General features: G+C 37.5%; 2 protein-coding genes across 2 annotated transcripts in view; one reads left to right on the plus strand and one right to left on the minus strand.

Annotated features, from left to right (window-relative positions):
- Positions 1 to 1,149: 1,149 nt before the first annotated feature.
- Mia2 (MIA SH3 domain ER export factor 2) overlaps positions 1,150 to 17,772 on the minus strand; it is a 166,234-nt gene continuing 149,611 nt past the window's right edge. The window contains exon 29 of the mRNA XM_040275088.2: positions 1,150 to 5,563. Within this exon, the coding sequence (XP_040131022.2) occupies positions 5,544 to 5,563 (20 nt within the window). The 3' untranslated portion in view covers positions 1,150 to 5,543. The remainder of the gene's footprint in view (positions 5,564 to 17,772) is intronic.
- The window catches only part of Fbxo33 (F-box protein 33), a 38,098-nt gene continuing 24,994 nt past the window's right edge, over positions 4,669 to 17,772 (plus strand). The window contains exon 1 of the mRNA XM_005322713.5: positions 4,669 to 5,282. Coding sequence (XP_005322770.1) covers positions 4,669 to 5,282 — 614 coding nt within the window. The remainder of the gene's footprint in view (positions 5,283 to 17,772) is intronic.

Here is a 17,772-nt window from a genome sequence, read left to right on the forward strand (position 1 = left end):
AAAGGCAGCTCATTGCTAGCAAAATGCTAAGGAAAGAAATATCAATCTCAAATCAGAGTACATTTCCAGATGGTCAAAAAGCCAGGAAACCAGAACCCTCATGCATTGTTAGTGGGAATGGAAAATGGTGTAGCCACCTCTGAACAGTTTGGCAATTTCTCATAAAGTTACACATACAACCCCTTTCACTCCTAGTTATCTCAAGAGAAATTAAAATGTATATCCAGGGGCTGGAGACGTGGCTCAGTGTTAGAGCACATGCCTAGCATTCATGAAGTCTTCAATACCCAGTCTGAAAATAAATAAATAGATAAATAGACAGACAGAAAAATAAATAAAAACTTCAAAGACTTGCACATGAATGTTTCATAGCAACATTACTCTTTAGTGCCTCAAACTAGAAATAATTAAAATATTCATTAACAAATGAATGAGTAGACCACACTCACACAAAAAAAATTCCATGCCATGGAATGCTATTCAGCAACATAAAGGGATGAATTACTGACATATGCTGGTCATGTATGAAACTCAGAAACATTATGCTAAGTGTAAGAAGATGGAAGTGGACACTCAATGGTGGCCTCTCATAGACCAGACTCTGCTTGTTCACTTACCTTGCTCCGCTTGCTCAGCAAGCATGTCTAACAAATCCCATATGGCTAAAAAGGAGCAATTCAGTAACTCAAAATGGAAAAGATAAATATGAGAAAAATCCTCCACCTTTCAAGGAAATGATTGAACAGGAGAAGCAAGCAGACAAATCGTAAAGAGGTATACATGGCCAATATGCACTGTACATTCCAAGCAGTAACTTCTTATTTTACTTTCTTTAGCTGTTTACCTTTGTAAGATGCAAACAGGTTGAATCCAGTTTAAATTACTATGCTACCCGTTTTATGTCAAGAACTATTGGCAACTAATCCCAGCTCTTGCCTCTTCCATCTGCAGGTCCAGCTAGCAGGGAAGAAAAGAACTTGCTAGGTGGGAGGTCGGTGAAATCTAGAGTAGAATCTATGCTAACCCAAGGTGTTCTGCAGACTATAAATGCAGTTTAACAGGACCCATTTTCCTGTCATAAACCACGATTTTACTAAAAATAATAAACAATTGTTTAAAAAAAAAGAAGAAGAAAAAAGAGACCATATATCACATGATTTCATTTATTTTAAATGTCTGAAAAAAGCAAATTTACAGAGACAGAATGTATATTGGTAGTTGCTCGGAGACAGAACAGATTAGCTGCAGATGGCCAAGAGGAATCCTGAGGGATGAAAATGTTCTAAAACTGATTTATGGTGATGATTGCACCACTTGGTAAAATTACTAAAAATCATCATCAACTTGGATGAATTTCAAATGTAAAATTTATCTCAATTTAATAGTGGGTTTTTGTTAAGAATCAGAAAACAATAGAGCTGCAAGGATTCACATGCTTGTATAGATGAAGAAAGCAAAGACCAAAGAGGTTATGAGCAATTTGTTTTAAGAACTCCTACTTAGATCACAGCAAAACCAAAACAGGGAAAAAAAAAATCAAAATCTAGCCTCACTCTCCTACCCATTGTGTTATATCTACTGAATCCACTCAAGGAATTTTTTAAGACTATAATAATTACACAGAATTGATAGGTGTTATAGAAGCATCAAGATTTGAGAATCAACAACTATAACTGCTTAAAATCTATAAACCATTAATAAAATACATAATATATATAATATTCTTCAGAAAGAGCTAAGAAAATTCACTTATCATCCTCCAAAGCCATAAAAACTTGCTTTCAAAATGGCTGACAAAAAAAAAAAGAGACAATTACGCATTTTTTTTTCTGCTTTTCCAAAAGGAGCTAATATTTCAGGGTAAATAAATGATCCTAGTGTATGAAAGAAAGCATCTACAGAATAAAAATTAATAAATATAGATGGAATGAAAGAATGCAAAATTGTCATTTTATAACCCTTAATAAAAATTATTCAGGCAAGAATTATGAATTGCTATCAAACCCATTCAGTGAATGGTTGATGGGAGAATTGGATATTTGTAGGAAACAAAAATCACACTGCACAGGTTAGTCTTTTTGAAGGAAGGAAAAAATACCACAGAACTTTACATGGAAGATCAAGATATTATCAGCCTAATCCACAAATAGTCATTGTGAAACTATTTGTGATTGTTCAAATAAATGTGATTTCATGTAAAGTACTCAACATCATATAAAGGCTAAAGTCTTTATTAATTTGCATATTTATAAGAAATATAGGAAATAGAGGTGAAATTTGAACACCAAAAGAAAGTAGTCAAGTATAGAAGGTAAAATATTCCATTTCAGGTAATTAGCCTGGTCTTTTTAAAAAATCAGTTTAAAAACAAGTGTGGGGGGGCGCCTGGGGTTGTGGCTCAGTGGCAGAGTGCTTGCCTCAAAGATAAATAAACTTAAAGAAAAAATATCTCCCAAGAATAAAACAATTAAAAAAAAATTGTGGGAATCGTGAACACTAACAATCAAAAGACTAAACCAGCGCATGCCTGTAATTCCAGCCAGTCGGGGAAGCTGAAGCAGGAAGATCAGGAGGATCGCAAACTCAACACCAGCCTAAGCAATTTAGTGAGTTTGCTAAGCAACTCAGTGAGACCCTGTCTCTAAAGAAAATACAAAAATGAGCTGGGAATGTGGTTGAGTGGTTAACTGCTCCTGAGTTCTGAGTTCAATCCCAGGTACCCGCCTCCCCCCCCAAAAAAACCTTTTAATTTTTAGATTAAAAGAGACGATATAGACAACCAAATATAAAGGTGGTCTTTAATTGGATCCTGGTTGGGAGAAAGCAGCTTTAACAGACAATCGGAAAATAACTCCAAATTTGTATAAGGAATATTAGACAATACTGAAATTTTGCCAAGTGTGAGGTTATTTTTTTATTATTTTTGAGAGAGAATTTTAATATTTATTCTTTATTTTTCGGCGGACACGACATCTTTGTGTGTATGTGGTGCTGAGGATAGAACCTGGGCCGCTTGAGCCACAGCCCCAGCCCACGAGGTTATTCTTTTTATACAGGAATATGTTTTATAGACATACAATGAACTAGAAGATCTAGATGTCTAAAGGTCACTTCAAAATACTTCAAAGAATTAAATTTAAAATCCAAGCCTTAACTTCCTAATTCACTGCTGTTACCACTAAATGCTTGTTAAATATTAATAAAATATAACTACACAGAACTCTTGCATGCAAGAGTTGAGAAGTGACCTACAGGATTCCTTTAAAAAAAGAAAAATAGGCACTGTGAAGAAAACTCTGAGGTAACAACATAATACTGTTGACAACCCAATGAGTCATGAACAGAGAGCTTTGCCCAAAAAGGGCTAAAAACATCTAGCTTTCTTAACGTATAGAGCAGGAAAATGTAGCTGTTTCAAAATCACAGGTAACGCTTGGAGGTGGATGTGGCTCTTCTAATTGAAGAGGCAGCCCCCACCCAGAGAAAACCTCAATTATTACACAAAATCACTTAATCCTTTCTGACTTCACTGCCCCTTTTCAACCAGTCATGTAACTCTCAAATTGTGGTGCAGTTAGGGGAAAGTATTTCAAAAACTCCTCTCCTTTGACTGGAGATATGGTTCAGTTGGTAGAGTGCTTGCCTTCCATGCACAAGGTCCAGGGTTCAGTCCCCAGCACCACCAGAGGAAAGAAAAAAGCTCCTCCCCTTAAGGGTGCCAAGCTGAAGAAATCCACTATCATCCCAAATTTTTCAACGGGGCCCTTCCTCAGGCCCTGGAGAACGAACCGGCAATCAGCAGATCCCAGATTCATTTGCCACTTTTTTCTCCCCCTTTAAAACCATAGGGTGGCGCTATCCTTCCCTACACTAGGGGCGCAGGGAAATCCACCTGTGCAGTCCGAGTGAAGGAGGTCCGCCTGGGGCCTCCTATAGGCTTCGTGGCCGCCGGGCCCCCCAAGGCCCTGCCCCGCCCCGCGCCTCTCCTCTTCGGACACCTCCTGTGCAGGTTAGCCTGCAAGTCCCCCTGCTTCTCTTCAGCAATGCAATCTCAGCAATTCTTAATATTCTGGCAAGTGGGACCACTGAAAGAGACCCTGAAAGTGGACACTTTGGCTTAAAAGTCCGCAGCGCAGCAAGTAAGAAACGTGCAAAAATAAGTCTCAAGATCTCTAGCACTCCGCCCAAGTTCTACCGCCTGGGACCAAGAATCGAGTGTCCCGATTTCCAGCGCCCAGTCCGGGCCCCGCCCCCTCAATGCCCCTGGCTTCCGTGCGTCAGGAGTCACGTGCCGCGTCTCCCTTTCCCTACCGGCAACCCGGCGCATCCTCATTCCGGAAGTCGCGCTCATTCGCACCAGGCTCCTCCCACCACGGGTGACGTCAAACTCAGCTCCTACCACTGCCCAGCCTCCGCCTCCAGGCGCGGGGAGGGCTGTCGTTTCCTTACGGTAAGCCCAGCTACTTCCGGGCCCCTAGACAGTACCAGCGAGGGTTTTGAAGTTACAGACTGGGCAGGCCTTGGACGCGCGTGAGTACAGTTTGAAAGACCTACGACTCGCTATTTGCAGGCCACCTACATAGGGGCCTTTCCCCCTCTCCGCAACTTGTACTCCACTTGGTTCCGCCGAGACCCACGACGGTTCCGCCCCCTTCTTCCTTGTCATTGATGTTGTTGTTCTTGTCAGTGCCGCAGCCCCGACCGCCGGGAGCTCGAACCCGAGCCGGGGCCGCCCGAGTGGCGCGGTGGCGGCGGCGGCGGCAGCGGCTGCGGGTGCAGCAGCTGCGACGGCTGCGGGGGCTGCTCCGGGGACTGCGGGGGCGGCCGGGAGCCGACAGCCGGCGGCGGGGCCGGATGGCTCTGTGCGGACAGGCAGCGGGCGCCGCGTCGCTACCCAGCGAGCTGATCGTGCATATCTTCTCCTTCTTGCCCGCGCCGGACCGGCTGCGGGCCTCGGCTTCCTGCTCGCACTGGCGCGAGTGCCTCTTCTACCCGGCTCTGTGGCCTCAGCTCCGCATCTGCCTCCGCGTCTCGCCCGCGGAGCAGCCCCGGCTCGAATTCCTCATGCGCAAGTGCGGCTGGTTCGTGCGAGAGTTGCGCGTTGAGTTCGCCGCGGAGAACTACCTGAGCGGAGGCGGCGGCCCTGGCGACGGAGGTGGCGCGGACTCGGGAACTGGAGGGGAAGAAGTCGAGGGCCTGCAGCTCTCCACCCGTTGGCTGGAAGTGCTGCGCACCTACTTGGAGCTGGTGTTGTGCGTGCTGGTCAGCATCCGGAACAACAGGTAGGTTTCTGGTGGGCCCAGTCCCCGCTCCCGACTGGCGACGGGCCCCCTTCCCTTCTCCCCGAAATAGATTCTGTGGGACGCGCCAGGCTCGCTTCAGCCTTGCTTGTTTCAGTGAAGATGTCGGTTCTAACAGGACGATTTTCTTAAGGCAAGAGGGCATAATGGGACACCACTCCAGGCACTGTCTCATTCATCCTCTTGGTGGAGGTGGGATGAGGCTGACAGGAGCTATCATTCTTCATTTCATACATGAGAGAGTCAGACTTGGAGGATAAGGCCTGTGGGAGAAATAAAACATAACCCGCTTTTCAGACACTGAACCTTACCATTGGAAGTAGATGATGGTAGGGAAGGAGTAATGGTGCTACTGGTGTTCCATAGTTACAGAGTCCTTCTAAAAGAAGTTTTTAACAGTCATTTTTCTTTTTTTCACCTGGAATTGTTCAAATAGGCTGGACCAGATCCAAAGAGAAGGAGGAATGGAGTGTTCTTTGAAAGTATTGAGGGAGAGGTGATTGTCAGAATTGGAAGTCTACCCCCCTCAGCGCCCTCCACCCCCACCCCCCCCTCCTGCAGTGCACCTCCAGACTGAACTTGTCCCCAGTGATTCACCTAAGCCTAACACAGTATAGTTTGGGTGTGGGGATGGGGGTGCCATGGCCGGCCCATGTCTACAATGGATAAGCATGAAACTCTTCTGGGTTTGCAACAGGACTTTACTATAATTCTGCAGCTTACTCCCCTTGTTCTAACTCAGTATCCTGATCGTAAATTTATTTCTCTTTCACCCTTTCCAAACCCTATTAGTTTGTATTTCCTACGTTTGAATATTTTGATCTTAAACCTCTTTTAAGTTGAAAGTTCAAAAGTTCAGGGGAAAAAAAGAGAACCTTACATAGTAATAATGGTTTAGTACTTTCAAATTCGTTTCCTATTTGAGCCTCTCACTAACCCTGTGAGTCAGGGTTTGATTGTTATCCCGTTTTATAGAAACGAAACTGATGCTTTACAAGGTCAGGTGGTATACACATTGTCATGCAGCATTATTTTTCTACCAAGAATCACATTCTTCCTTTTGCAATAAACACACTACCAGCATTTGTGCTAAAGACGATTGAGAGCAGGCCTTGGTTAATTGTGAGTTTATATAAATATTATAGGTACATAGATATTTCCATAATTCTGTGTCCAGATCAGAAGTCAAGAGATAAGCATTATAACACCAAGTTGTATCTGGAGCATGGCTCTATTATTCCAGTGGCCTGTGTATTTCCACAGCTTTGTACATGAAGACATTCCATTTACTTACTTTGATTTTACTGTGCAAGAGAGTAGGTTAAGTATTATTAGGCTGTTGGTATTGATTAAGTTGGAGATTCTTTCTCAGAGTTGTACGTGTAAGTTAGAGGACCAACTGACCCAGAAGTTGAAAGACTCAAACTCACTGATAAACCAAGATTGGAGTTTAAGTATGTTCTGAAATCATATAGACCTTCTGTGCAATCCAAAAAAAAATGCGTGACTTTGGTCAAAGTAAAAACTAACATTTTACAGTGCCTACTTTCTTTTCAGCATTTTAATAACTGTTTGGACATATGGATGGTTGAATAATATTATGTAGGCAAATAATGGCATATCACATCTTCCCTTTGTTGTTTAATTCTCCTGACCTCTTCCTCACTCCTACTACTTTTATTAGCATCCCAATCTACTTGTCTGTAAGGCCACCTATGCTTGCTCTTCTATGTCAGCAGTCACCTCTATACAAATACAGAAGACTATCATCCTGATTTTAAGATTTTTTTGTTGTCTACTATAGGAATGGAGCTACCTACATGTGATGCTGCTTTGGTAGCATATTCATGTATGTGTTTGAAATTAAACTAGTATAATTGTATTATTTATACTAAGGATATTTCAAAGAGTTTTTTATTGCATTTAATTTTACATAATAATGGGATTCATTGTGATGAATGTGATGAATGTCATATTTATAACATGCACATAACAATTTGGTCAAAGAGTTTTTAAAAATAAGTTTATAAATTTAGGTATAAGTTATGCCTTTTATGTTTGAAAATGTCTTGTTGCTTTAGTAATACTGGAAGTTTTAATCCAGCTATCAAAAATATAGACATAACTGGTTTCCTTTAAGTTTTAACAAATCTGAAAATGTTTTAAATCAAATTGTTATTTAGTAAATCTGGGAAAGCCTGATATTTCTTTCTGTAATTATAAACTACAGACATCAGATCAGGTTCAATTAAAGACCTAAAGCATAGTGTATAATAACATCATTTAGTGGCATTTTGGTTTTCCAAACCATAACATTTAGTAATTATATAAACATTTGATACTTTTCTTTTTAAATTTGTAGTGGTTTTGCTTTATAATTTCTGCAATTCTACAAGTTGGAAAAGGGTATTATACCAGAGCATAAATATTGTGCTTCCAGACTTTGTGCTAAATTGCTTTATACAGTTCATACAATCCAGACTGTTACTTTGTTTTATTCCAGATAATTTCATGTACTTCAAGAAAAGAACAAAAACTGTAACCTTAAATTGTGGGAAATTTCAAGGGTACTGATCTTCAGCGAGGATAATTGGCATTTTGTTTTGCTCACATTCATTGTCAGAATGATTATGGTTGCCATACTGATATCTTAGGTGTTAGGAACAACAAATGAGGTGTAGAACTGGCTCTTAGAAGGTAAAACAGTCCTTCATGTTTCATAAATCCCTTCTTTTCAAGGGGCTAGTTCACCTATCACTTGATATATAAAACAGAAATACAGTAAAGACTCAATCAATTGTATGATAGGTTCAATAATTTCATGTACTTCAAGAAAAGAACAAAAACTGTAACCTTAAATTGTGGGAAATTTCAAGGGTACTGATCTTCAGCGAGGATAATTGGCATTTTGTTTTGCTCACATTCATTGTCAGAATGATTATGGTTGCCATACTGATATCTTAGGTGTTAGGAACAACAAATGAGGTGTAGAACTGGCTCTTAGAAGGTAAAACAGTCCTTCATGTTTCATAAATCCCTTCTTTACAAGGGGCTAGTTCACCTATCACTTGATATATAAAACAGAAATACAGTAAAGACTCAATCAATTGTATGATAGGTTCAATTGGCTGAATTTCTTTCACAGTTCTCCAAAACATTGTACCATAAAATAACAAATTCAGAAATATATTTATAGTTTTTAATTTGCTTATCATGTTGAGTATCAACTTGAAATGCTGTATTTTAGACCAATTAAGAAAAATAAGAGTCTGTGATTCATAAGATTTATGTTAATAGACTCACTTGCTGAAACACATTCTTTCACAGTAGCCACAGGCACATTGTCATTATCTAGTTTATGTTTTTCTGGACTGTATAAAATATTTTACATAAGCCTTTTTTTAATGAAATGCTAAATTAGGGTATTTAAAAGAATGAATATTGTAAATGGCCAGAACAGGTTGATTTCCTGTTAAAACTCTAGATTACATCTCTCATTACATGTGTGTAAATTGAACATTTCAATTTATGCTTCTATGCCCTCTGTTAGTCAGCTTTCCATTACTACAGCAAATGCCTAAGATAAATCAATTTAAAAAGAGAAATGGTTTATTTTGATTCACAGTTTTGGATGTTTCAGTCCCTGACTGTTGGAACCTGTTGCTTTTGGGCCTTGTAGCAAGGCAGTTGATCATGGTAGGAAGCATGCTATAGAGCAAAAAGCCACTCATCTCATGTCTGGGATGTGGAGAAAGAAAGGAAGAAACTAGAGTCCCACAATCCCCTTCAAGGGCATGTGCCCAGGACCTAAAATTTCCCATTAGGCCCAAAGTCTTGAAGTTTCTACCACTTCACAATAGTGCCACAGGTTAAGGACCAAGATTTTAACACATGGACATTTGGAGGACATTTCAGATTCAAACTATAGCACCTTCTTACAGAAAAAAATACTAACAATTCTTTGATTTGTTGTTGTTGTTGTTATCTTATTGATTTGACATACACAGGAAAGAAAAATCTTAGCTTTGTATTATTTCCTCAATATCAGTCTATCAAAACACAGTAACAAGATCTCTTAATAGTACATCTATAAATAAGTTAAAATTTTTGGACATTTCAGATTACAATCTAAGATGTTAGGAAGTACCTTGAAAGTTTGTACAACTGCTTTGTTTTTCTTGAAATATTTTTCCTCATCAGAGATGATAAATTGTATATGGAACAGCGTTTCACTTTTGGGAGCTGACTTTCTTATTATTATTCATTGCCTTAAAAAGCCCATTTACAGATTAAATAAGTTTGTTGGGAATCTTCTTAGTCTACACTGCCCAAGTAGCAGTTAGAGAAGTGAGGTGAGACTATGCAATCCCACAGACTCCTTACCTTAAAACTGACATAGAAGGGTTGGGGTTGTGGCTCCATGGTAGAGTGGTTGCCTAGCACATGTGAGGCACTGGGTTTGATTCTTAGCACCATATATAAATAAATGAATAAAATAAAGGTCCATCAACAACTAAAAATATATTTTTAAAAAACTGACATATTAATATGGTTCCCTAGGGGTAACTTCAAGGTCATTGAGAAGAGAGTCTAAAAAAACTAACTTCCTGGAAGGGCTGCTAAGAAAGGGATTAGAGCTCTCTCCATAGGTACATTCTTTTTTTGTTTGTTTCCTTTTCTTTCTTTCTTTTTTTTTTTTTTTGGCATTGCTAGGGATCAAACCGAGGGTTTCAGGCACACTAGAAAGTTGTTCTACCACTGAAGTACATCCCCATTCCCATAGGTGCATTCTTCTGATCACTGAGAAACTGATAAAAGGAGGATAAGATGTAAAGGAAAAAAAGAAAAGATTTTTTAAATATCTTTTTTTTCTTCCTGTTAAATGAAGCTATTGAGCAGCTTTTGGGTGAAGTCATTAAACCTTTCCATTTTAATGTAATATTGTCCCTGAGACAGTCTTGGAAGAACTCCCACCAACTTCCCCAGTTTATATAGAATCTAAGACGACAGTTACAGAAAACTTGGGTTTTTTTTCCTAAAATATTGAGAGCCTGCTGTGTATCATACAGTTAAGAAAAGCTCCCTGTTCTCACTGAATCTGCATCCTAGAGGAGGAAAACAGAAACAAGTAACTTAATAAAAGGTTATTTCAGAAAATCTGATGATAAAAGAGAACTATGTAATAGTGATTAGATGGCAACAGTAGATAGTGATCTAGGAAAACCTCTTTTGAGAAGGATATTTGAGTTGTAACATGAATGATAAGAGTTGCCCATTGAGAGATCAGAGCAAATTACATTCTTAGCACAAAGACCTTACACCAGACAAATTTTTGACCACTAGGAGTACTAGGAAAGTCTGACAGGACCATAGCAATGAGTATGAGAACAGTGTCATGATGAGCTTCAGTGTGAAGAAAGGAGGAGGAATGGGGTTATATGACATGTTTAATGAATTTGAAATATATTCTAAGCATAGAAGGCATTTAAAAAAATTTAAGGACAAGAATAACAAATGTAATTTGCATTAAGATCATCACTTTTGTAGCATATAATGAATAGAGCAAGAGAGGAAGCAGGGAGACTAGTTGGAAAGCAATGGCAGTAATGTATATAAGAGACGATAGTAGTTTGGACTAATGTAGAGACAGAGGAGGTGGAAAGAAGTGGATGAATTTGGAATTGTAAAGCCAAGAGGACTTGCTGACTAGATTTAAGAGAAAAAGAAGCAAATATTTTTCATCATTTCTCTTTTTAAGACTCATTCCATTTTTTTCTGGTTCTTGTGGATTTTTTTTTTGTATAATTAGTTATATGTGACAGCAGAATGCATTTTGATTCATTATACACAAATGGAGCACAACTTTTCATTTCTCTGTGCACAGTGTAGAGTTGCACCATATGTGCAAGACTTGCTCAATTTTCTTGACCTCCTTATTGACAAAATTATGTTTCGATAGTATGTTAAAAAATAATTTTAAATGTTAAATATATTTAAATATACCTTTCATATGTAACTTTTTGGGATTTGGGGGTGGTGGTGATTCTTATATGGAACTTATAAATTCTGGGAAATAGGTTTAGTTAATGGATCCTAATAAAGAATATTATTTCAGGCCAGTGATTTATTTCTGGGTTCTGATGTGCACTATTCAGTATTGTAGCCACTAGCCACATGTAGTTATTTAGATTTTATTAATTAAATAAAATTAAAGATTTGGTTCATCCCACAAGCCATATTTCAAGTATTTGAGTCATAAGTAACTAGCAAAAGCAAGGCACTAAGCAGCTCAGTGAGGCCCGGTCTCTAAATAAAATACAAAATAGGGCTAGTGGTATGGCTCAGTGGTTGAGTATCCCTGAGTACAATCCCCACTACCAAAAGGGAAATAAAAAAAATAAGTGTTATGTCAGTGTGAAAACACTCACACTGAATGTGGGTTAAGAAAAATAGAATTGACCCAAGAGAATTTCATGTAATTATTATTTTTTTTATTATTTGAGAAATAGAAAAAAATATTCATAATCTTGTTTAGCATTGGGAAAGATTTTAATCTATTTATGAGTATCTTTTTTTAAAAAAACAGGTTCATTTGTATTCCTTGTTTCCATAGATAATTAGAATTATCTATATTAAATCCAGTTTAAGGTGGCTGCATTTTGCATTTTTCCACTATTCTTATTACATCATGGAAATAATTTTGGATTCTCTGGTATGAACAGAAATATACACTGCCATAGGTGAAGTCCCCAATCTTGAACAACAGAAGAAAAACAAAATCTTAATGCTTGAGATCTCAGATGCTTTGTGTCTTAGTTATACTAAACAGTCCAACTGGAATCTGAGGGAAAAATTAAGGATTTTTATCCCTCTGCAATTAAATCTTGAGAAGTATTTCTTGAGTACATGGTTGGTTAATAGTTTTCGAAGAATTTGCCTAAATTGGTTTTTCTGAGACTATCAAAAGTTGTAATAGGGAAATTCTTACGTTATAAAGAAAGCAAACATGTTAGTCACTGTCATCAAAATGCCCAACAAGAACAACTTAGAGAAAGAAAAGTTTCTTTTGGCTCATAGTTTCAAAGGTTAGATCTATGGTTAAATGACTCCATTGCTATGGGCCCAAGATGAGAAGAATATCATGGCAGTAAGGCATGGCAGAAGAGCACTGCAAAGTTAATGGCAACCAGAAAGCAGAGTAAATAGGAGGGGCAACAGGAAAGAAAAATCCTCAAAGGGCAAGCCCCCAGTGACCCACCACCTCTAGCCTTGCCCCTGCTGCCTACAGTTACCACCCATTCAGTCCATTCATACTAGGTTGGACTAATTAGGTTATAGCTCTCCTAATCATTTTACCTCTGGACCTTCCTGCGTTAACTCTTTTAAGTTTTTGGAGGACACCTCATATATAAATCATAACAAAAAATATTCTTTCAGTGGAATTTTAATATACATATTTAAGTTGTGTGTTTTTCAGTAACTGTAGTTGAAAAGACAAATACAGGTTAGGTATGGTAATGTAAGCCTTTAGTGCTAGGTATTTGACAGGTTGAGGTTGGAAGATTTCTTGAACCAAGGAGTTCAAGACTAGCCTGGGCAACACAGAAACCCTCCGCCCCCCAAAAAGAAAAAAAAATTATAGGGCATAAGCAAAGAATTTATAGTTTTCCAGCAAATGTAATGTTTTAGAGAGATTCCTATTGTATAATATAAATGAAAACTGGTCTGCAAGTGACATCTGTGATAAATGAGACTGACTTTTTAGTTTTTCTCATAAATTAAGGTAAATACACCAAATGCCAGGCCCTATTGTAGGAACTGGAGATACAGCTAATAATCAGAAAGTTCTTTATCATGGAATTTAGTCTAGTGGGAAAAGATGACAAGTATATAGTATATCAGTTGATAATATATGCTATGAAGCAAAATAACACAGTGAAGGGAGATGGGAGTGGTAGAGGTAGGAAGAAATGTTTCTGTACAAAAATAAATACATTATGGAAGGTCTTAACTGCTGAAATAGTATTTGAAAAAAGGGAGGGACCAAGCCGTGTGTCTCTCTGAGAATAGTGATATTAGCCAGGACAAGTAGTAATTGGAGAGACTCTGCAATGGGAGTATTACTGGCATATCTGAGAGACAACAAAGAAAGCAGTAAGGTATAGAAGAAGCTAGCCTCACAAGGAGGAAGTGAGCCAGGCACAGTAGCAGATACCTGTACTCTGAAGTATTTGGGAAGGTAGGCATGAGGACTGAAAGTTCAAAACTATCCTGGGCAACTTAGCAAGATCCTATCTCAAAATAAAAAGGTCTGGAAATGTAGCTCAGTGGTAGACCATTTACCTCGCATGCAGGGCACTGGGTTGGAGCCCTAGTACCACAATAAAGCAAGAAACCTGAAAAATTATTTGAAAATCTGTAAGCTGCTATAAGGACTTTGGCTTTTACTTTGAAATGAGGGACCATCAAAGCATTTTGAGCTGAGGAGTAGCATGAACTGATATTTTGAAATAATCATTCTGGGTGCTGTGTTGGGAACAGCTTGCAGCTTAAGGGTGGGAGTAATTAAAGCAAGAGATGATAGTGTGGCTTGGACACAAGTAGGAGCAGCAGAAATGATGAGTAGTTTGATTCTGTATTTATTTTTATCTAGAAGTTTTCTGGAACTGGAATCTGAGCACAAATAATTAGATATAATTGTATAAAGTCTTTTAAATTGCTGTTCCCTAGATATCTAAAAATATTTTTCTTTATGGTTATTCTTAATCTTTTTTTTTCTTTTTGTGTTAATCATTTGGATGTCAACAGACATGTCATTAGGGTTTAGACACAGTTTGTTTTCTGAAAACATTTCTTTTCTTTGGTGTTGAACTTGTTACTACCAAAGGACTTGTACAGCAGTGCCCTGTTCATATAGGCCTTACATAAATTTGGGTCAGTCTATTGAATTTCCCCAGAAACTTCTTGAGTTTCCTTACTGTGATCACTGGGAATTTTCCTTTACTTCTTTTATCCTCACTCACTTTTCTGCTTACAAAAACTCATTACTCTTTGACATTTGCCTGAGTCTGCTCCTCATATGAGCTATGGATTCAGGTGATAGGAGTGGGTGGGAAGGAAGAAGCAGGTGATGCTCTGAAGGAGTGTTCTTTCTTCATCTTGTGTCCAAACCACTGTTCTCATCATCTGTAACACAAGCCCCTGTTAAATCTGTTTTTTAACTCAAACCTTCTTCATGTGCATTCTTCTACTATATCCCTTATGTATATAAGGAAAGGGGAAGAAATAGGGGACTGAGTCAAGCTACATTTTAACCTGGTTTATTTTTCAGATATTGCTAATAATATGGAAAAAGAATTCCACATTTAAAAACCTTAAAAAGAATAATTTTGGTTGAAGACAAAGAGGAAACATAGCCACCTAAGCCAACTTTGATCTTCGGTAACTTAGCCCCACCTTCTCAAGCCACACATCCTACATACCAAAGTTTTGTTAGAATCTACAGAACCACCACCAGGGTCACTAGGCTGATAAGGCCCATTTGTATTGCCAGCACTGCAGACATTGTTTGGATGTTCTTGACATCCCTTCAAATCCTAAGCTGGCTTTTCTAGTCAAACAGCAGTGTTCAACAATCCTTTATTATCCCTTTATTATTACCTTTATTATTCCTCTTTTATAGATTGTGAAACTGAAGCACAGAATACTTGAGTAAACTTGCCAGGATTACATAATTAGAGAAATGACTACTTGTTTTTCTAATTTACCTTATGAAATTATTGAACACACTAAAACCAGATACATGAATTCCAATTATATCCATCACCCCGAGTAATTTGATTTTGCAACATTTGTTGTCTTTTTTCTTTGCTAAAATATTTTAAAGCAAATTCCAGATTTCCGTGTCATTTTACCTTGCACACTAAAGTAAGAAGAGCTCTGAAAATTACTGACATTTTCATAAATACTACAATGCCATTAATATACTTAATTAACAAAGTTATCAATAATTCCTCCATATCACCTGATTTTTAAAGAAATGGTATTTTTGAAACCCTTATTTCCACTCAAAGAATCTAATAATAAGTTCATGGATGGTTGAAACTTAACAACTATAACTCCTTCACATCATTAGTACACAATACATATTTTAGTCATTGAATAAACACGGAGTAAGTGGTCTGTAGGCTGAGTTTTTAAGTTCTAAGTGCTTGATAATATGATTTAGCCCCATGTCTGGAACTGATGACTTTCAAAAATATGGTTAAAGAACACAATTAGATTAAAGAAATTCATTCTTTTTGGTGATAATAATGGCTTTTGTATGCTTTACAAAGAGGGTGAAGCACTGTTCATGATTTTGGGTTATTTCACAACATATCTTAGGACTGGTGAATAGGTTGTATACTATCCATGTTACCATAGGAACCAGAACAAATTAGTTTGAAGACTTAAGATGAAAAATATTTCTAACTTAACTATAAATTTTCCTGGTATATTCTTATTACATGCTTTTTTTAATATCTATTTTTTAGTTGTTGGACACAATATGTGTATTTTACTTACTTATTTTTATGTGATACTGAGGATCAAACCCAGGGCCTTATCATGCTAGGTAAGCATTCTACCGCTGAGCCACAACCCCAGCCCTTGTTACATAGTTTTTGAGCTAGTTGTATGTTACAGATACTCTGCAGGAATGAACACTTTCTTCTACTTGAGTTCCACTTGTTATTCAACAATAATGAATGACTACTCAGGTTTCAGATTTCACTTTTAATTAAAAGGAGTATGTGGCTGGGCACAGTGGGACATGCCTATAATCCCTCTAACTCAGGAGGCTGAGGCAGGAGGATTGTAAGTTTGTTTAAAATGACAAATACAAAGGACTGGGGATGTAGCTCAGGGGCAGAGTGCCACTGCATTCCGTCCCTGGTACCACAAAAATAAATAAATAAATAAAAATGAAAGTTGTATGTGGCACAATTAGTCTTGTCTTGTTATGGAAGAGTCTCCTGTCATCAAAATGAGGCATTTATTTATTGCCACAAGTTAAGTGGGTTCTCTTCTGTGTTCTTGTCTAAATACTCTTTTTAGTTCTTTTTCTACTGTCTAAAACAATTACAAGCAATGTGGGTGCAGTTTTTACCACATGGTATATTATCTAATTTCAACATGTTATATTTGAAAGGTACCCCTGAATTGTCAATAATTTTTGTTTTTCTAACTTTTAAAGTTAATTATTTTATTTTGTATCATTAATACATTTTCATTTTGAATGGAAAAATAAGTACTGAAAAACTTTTTCCACAATTGCCCCTCATATACTATTCTAAGATAAATCACTTATAGTTTTTCCTGTCACTTTCAATAAGACCATTATATTTAAGCACACAGTTTTAAATTCAAATAGCATAAACAAAGTAGACGTCAAAATCAGGGTTCTCTACTTGTTTCTGCCTTAAGTAGTGTTGCAGACTTAGACAAGTCACTTCAATTTCCTCATCTATAAAGAGAGAAGATTGGATTCCACAAATCTTAAAAGTCTGTGTCATTATGTCTGTGAAGAAAGTTTGTGCATGTAACAATAACATTAGCATTTTATTGCTGCAGTTAGAATTTTTGTTAAGTGCCCTGTAGTGTATGTTTTCAACACTGCTAGTACATTTTAAAATATTGAATAGCTAGATCCAAAACTGAAAATCTTCCGAGACTCTATATTAACTCACTAAATTTTGCTATGATTTAGTTTCAACTTTTTTCAGTGATTTTAAAGTTAAATTTTTAAAAAGGTGAAAGTTATTTAAAGCCACTTTTTTCATTAATTCTCAAATAATGTTTATAAAAATAGAAAATGTGAAAAATTCAGAAAAAAATAAAGTAAGATTCACTAGAGATAATAATGTAATGCATCTTTCTGAAAAATTACAAGAATACTTTATTATTTTGTACTTTTTAATTAATATTTTGGTATGTGCATATTTTTCTTATAATCAAAAATTGTATCATGAGAGCAAGATGGTGGAATAGGAAGTCCAAGCCTTTGTTTCCCCACTTAAACATTAAGCTAACAATATTCAAGACAAAGATATGTTTTAAGTACAGAAACCAGTCAAGAAGTTAAAGCACCCCAGACAAATACAAAGCTGAGAAAATTCACACCATTATGAGTAAGAGAAGTAAATTTCACTTTGCTTGCATTAGCCCTTGCCCCAAACCAGCTCAGCTTAGGACCAAGAAAATCTCCTGTGACTTTGTCTTTGGCGGGGGAAAAAAAGAGTGTGGAGCTTGCAGCTGGCATCATGTCTTCTAACCTTTTGGTATGTTCCCCAAGGAACCAATTTCTGATTTGTCTCATACTGAGCACTGAAAGACTGTAGAACAGAGAACCTTGAGATAACTAACACTTGTTTGTGGAGACTGAGAAAAAGCTAAGAATGGGGGCTTTTCCTCCAGAAAGAGGAAAAAAATG

The sequence above is a fragment of the Ictidomys tridecemlineatus genome, chromosome 5, assembly GCF_052094955.1.
Source record: "Ictidomys tridecemlineatus isolate mIctTri1 chromosome 5, mIctTri1.hap1, whole genome shotgun sequence".
NCBI classification, from domain to species: Eukaryota; Metazoa; Chordata; class Mammalia; order Rodentia; family Sciuridae; genus Ictidomys; species Ictidomys tridecemlineatus.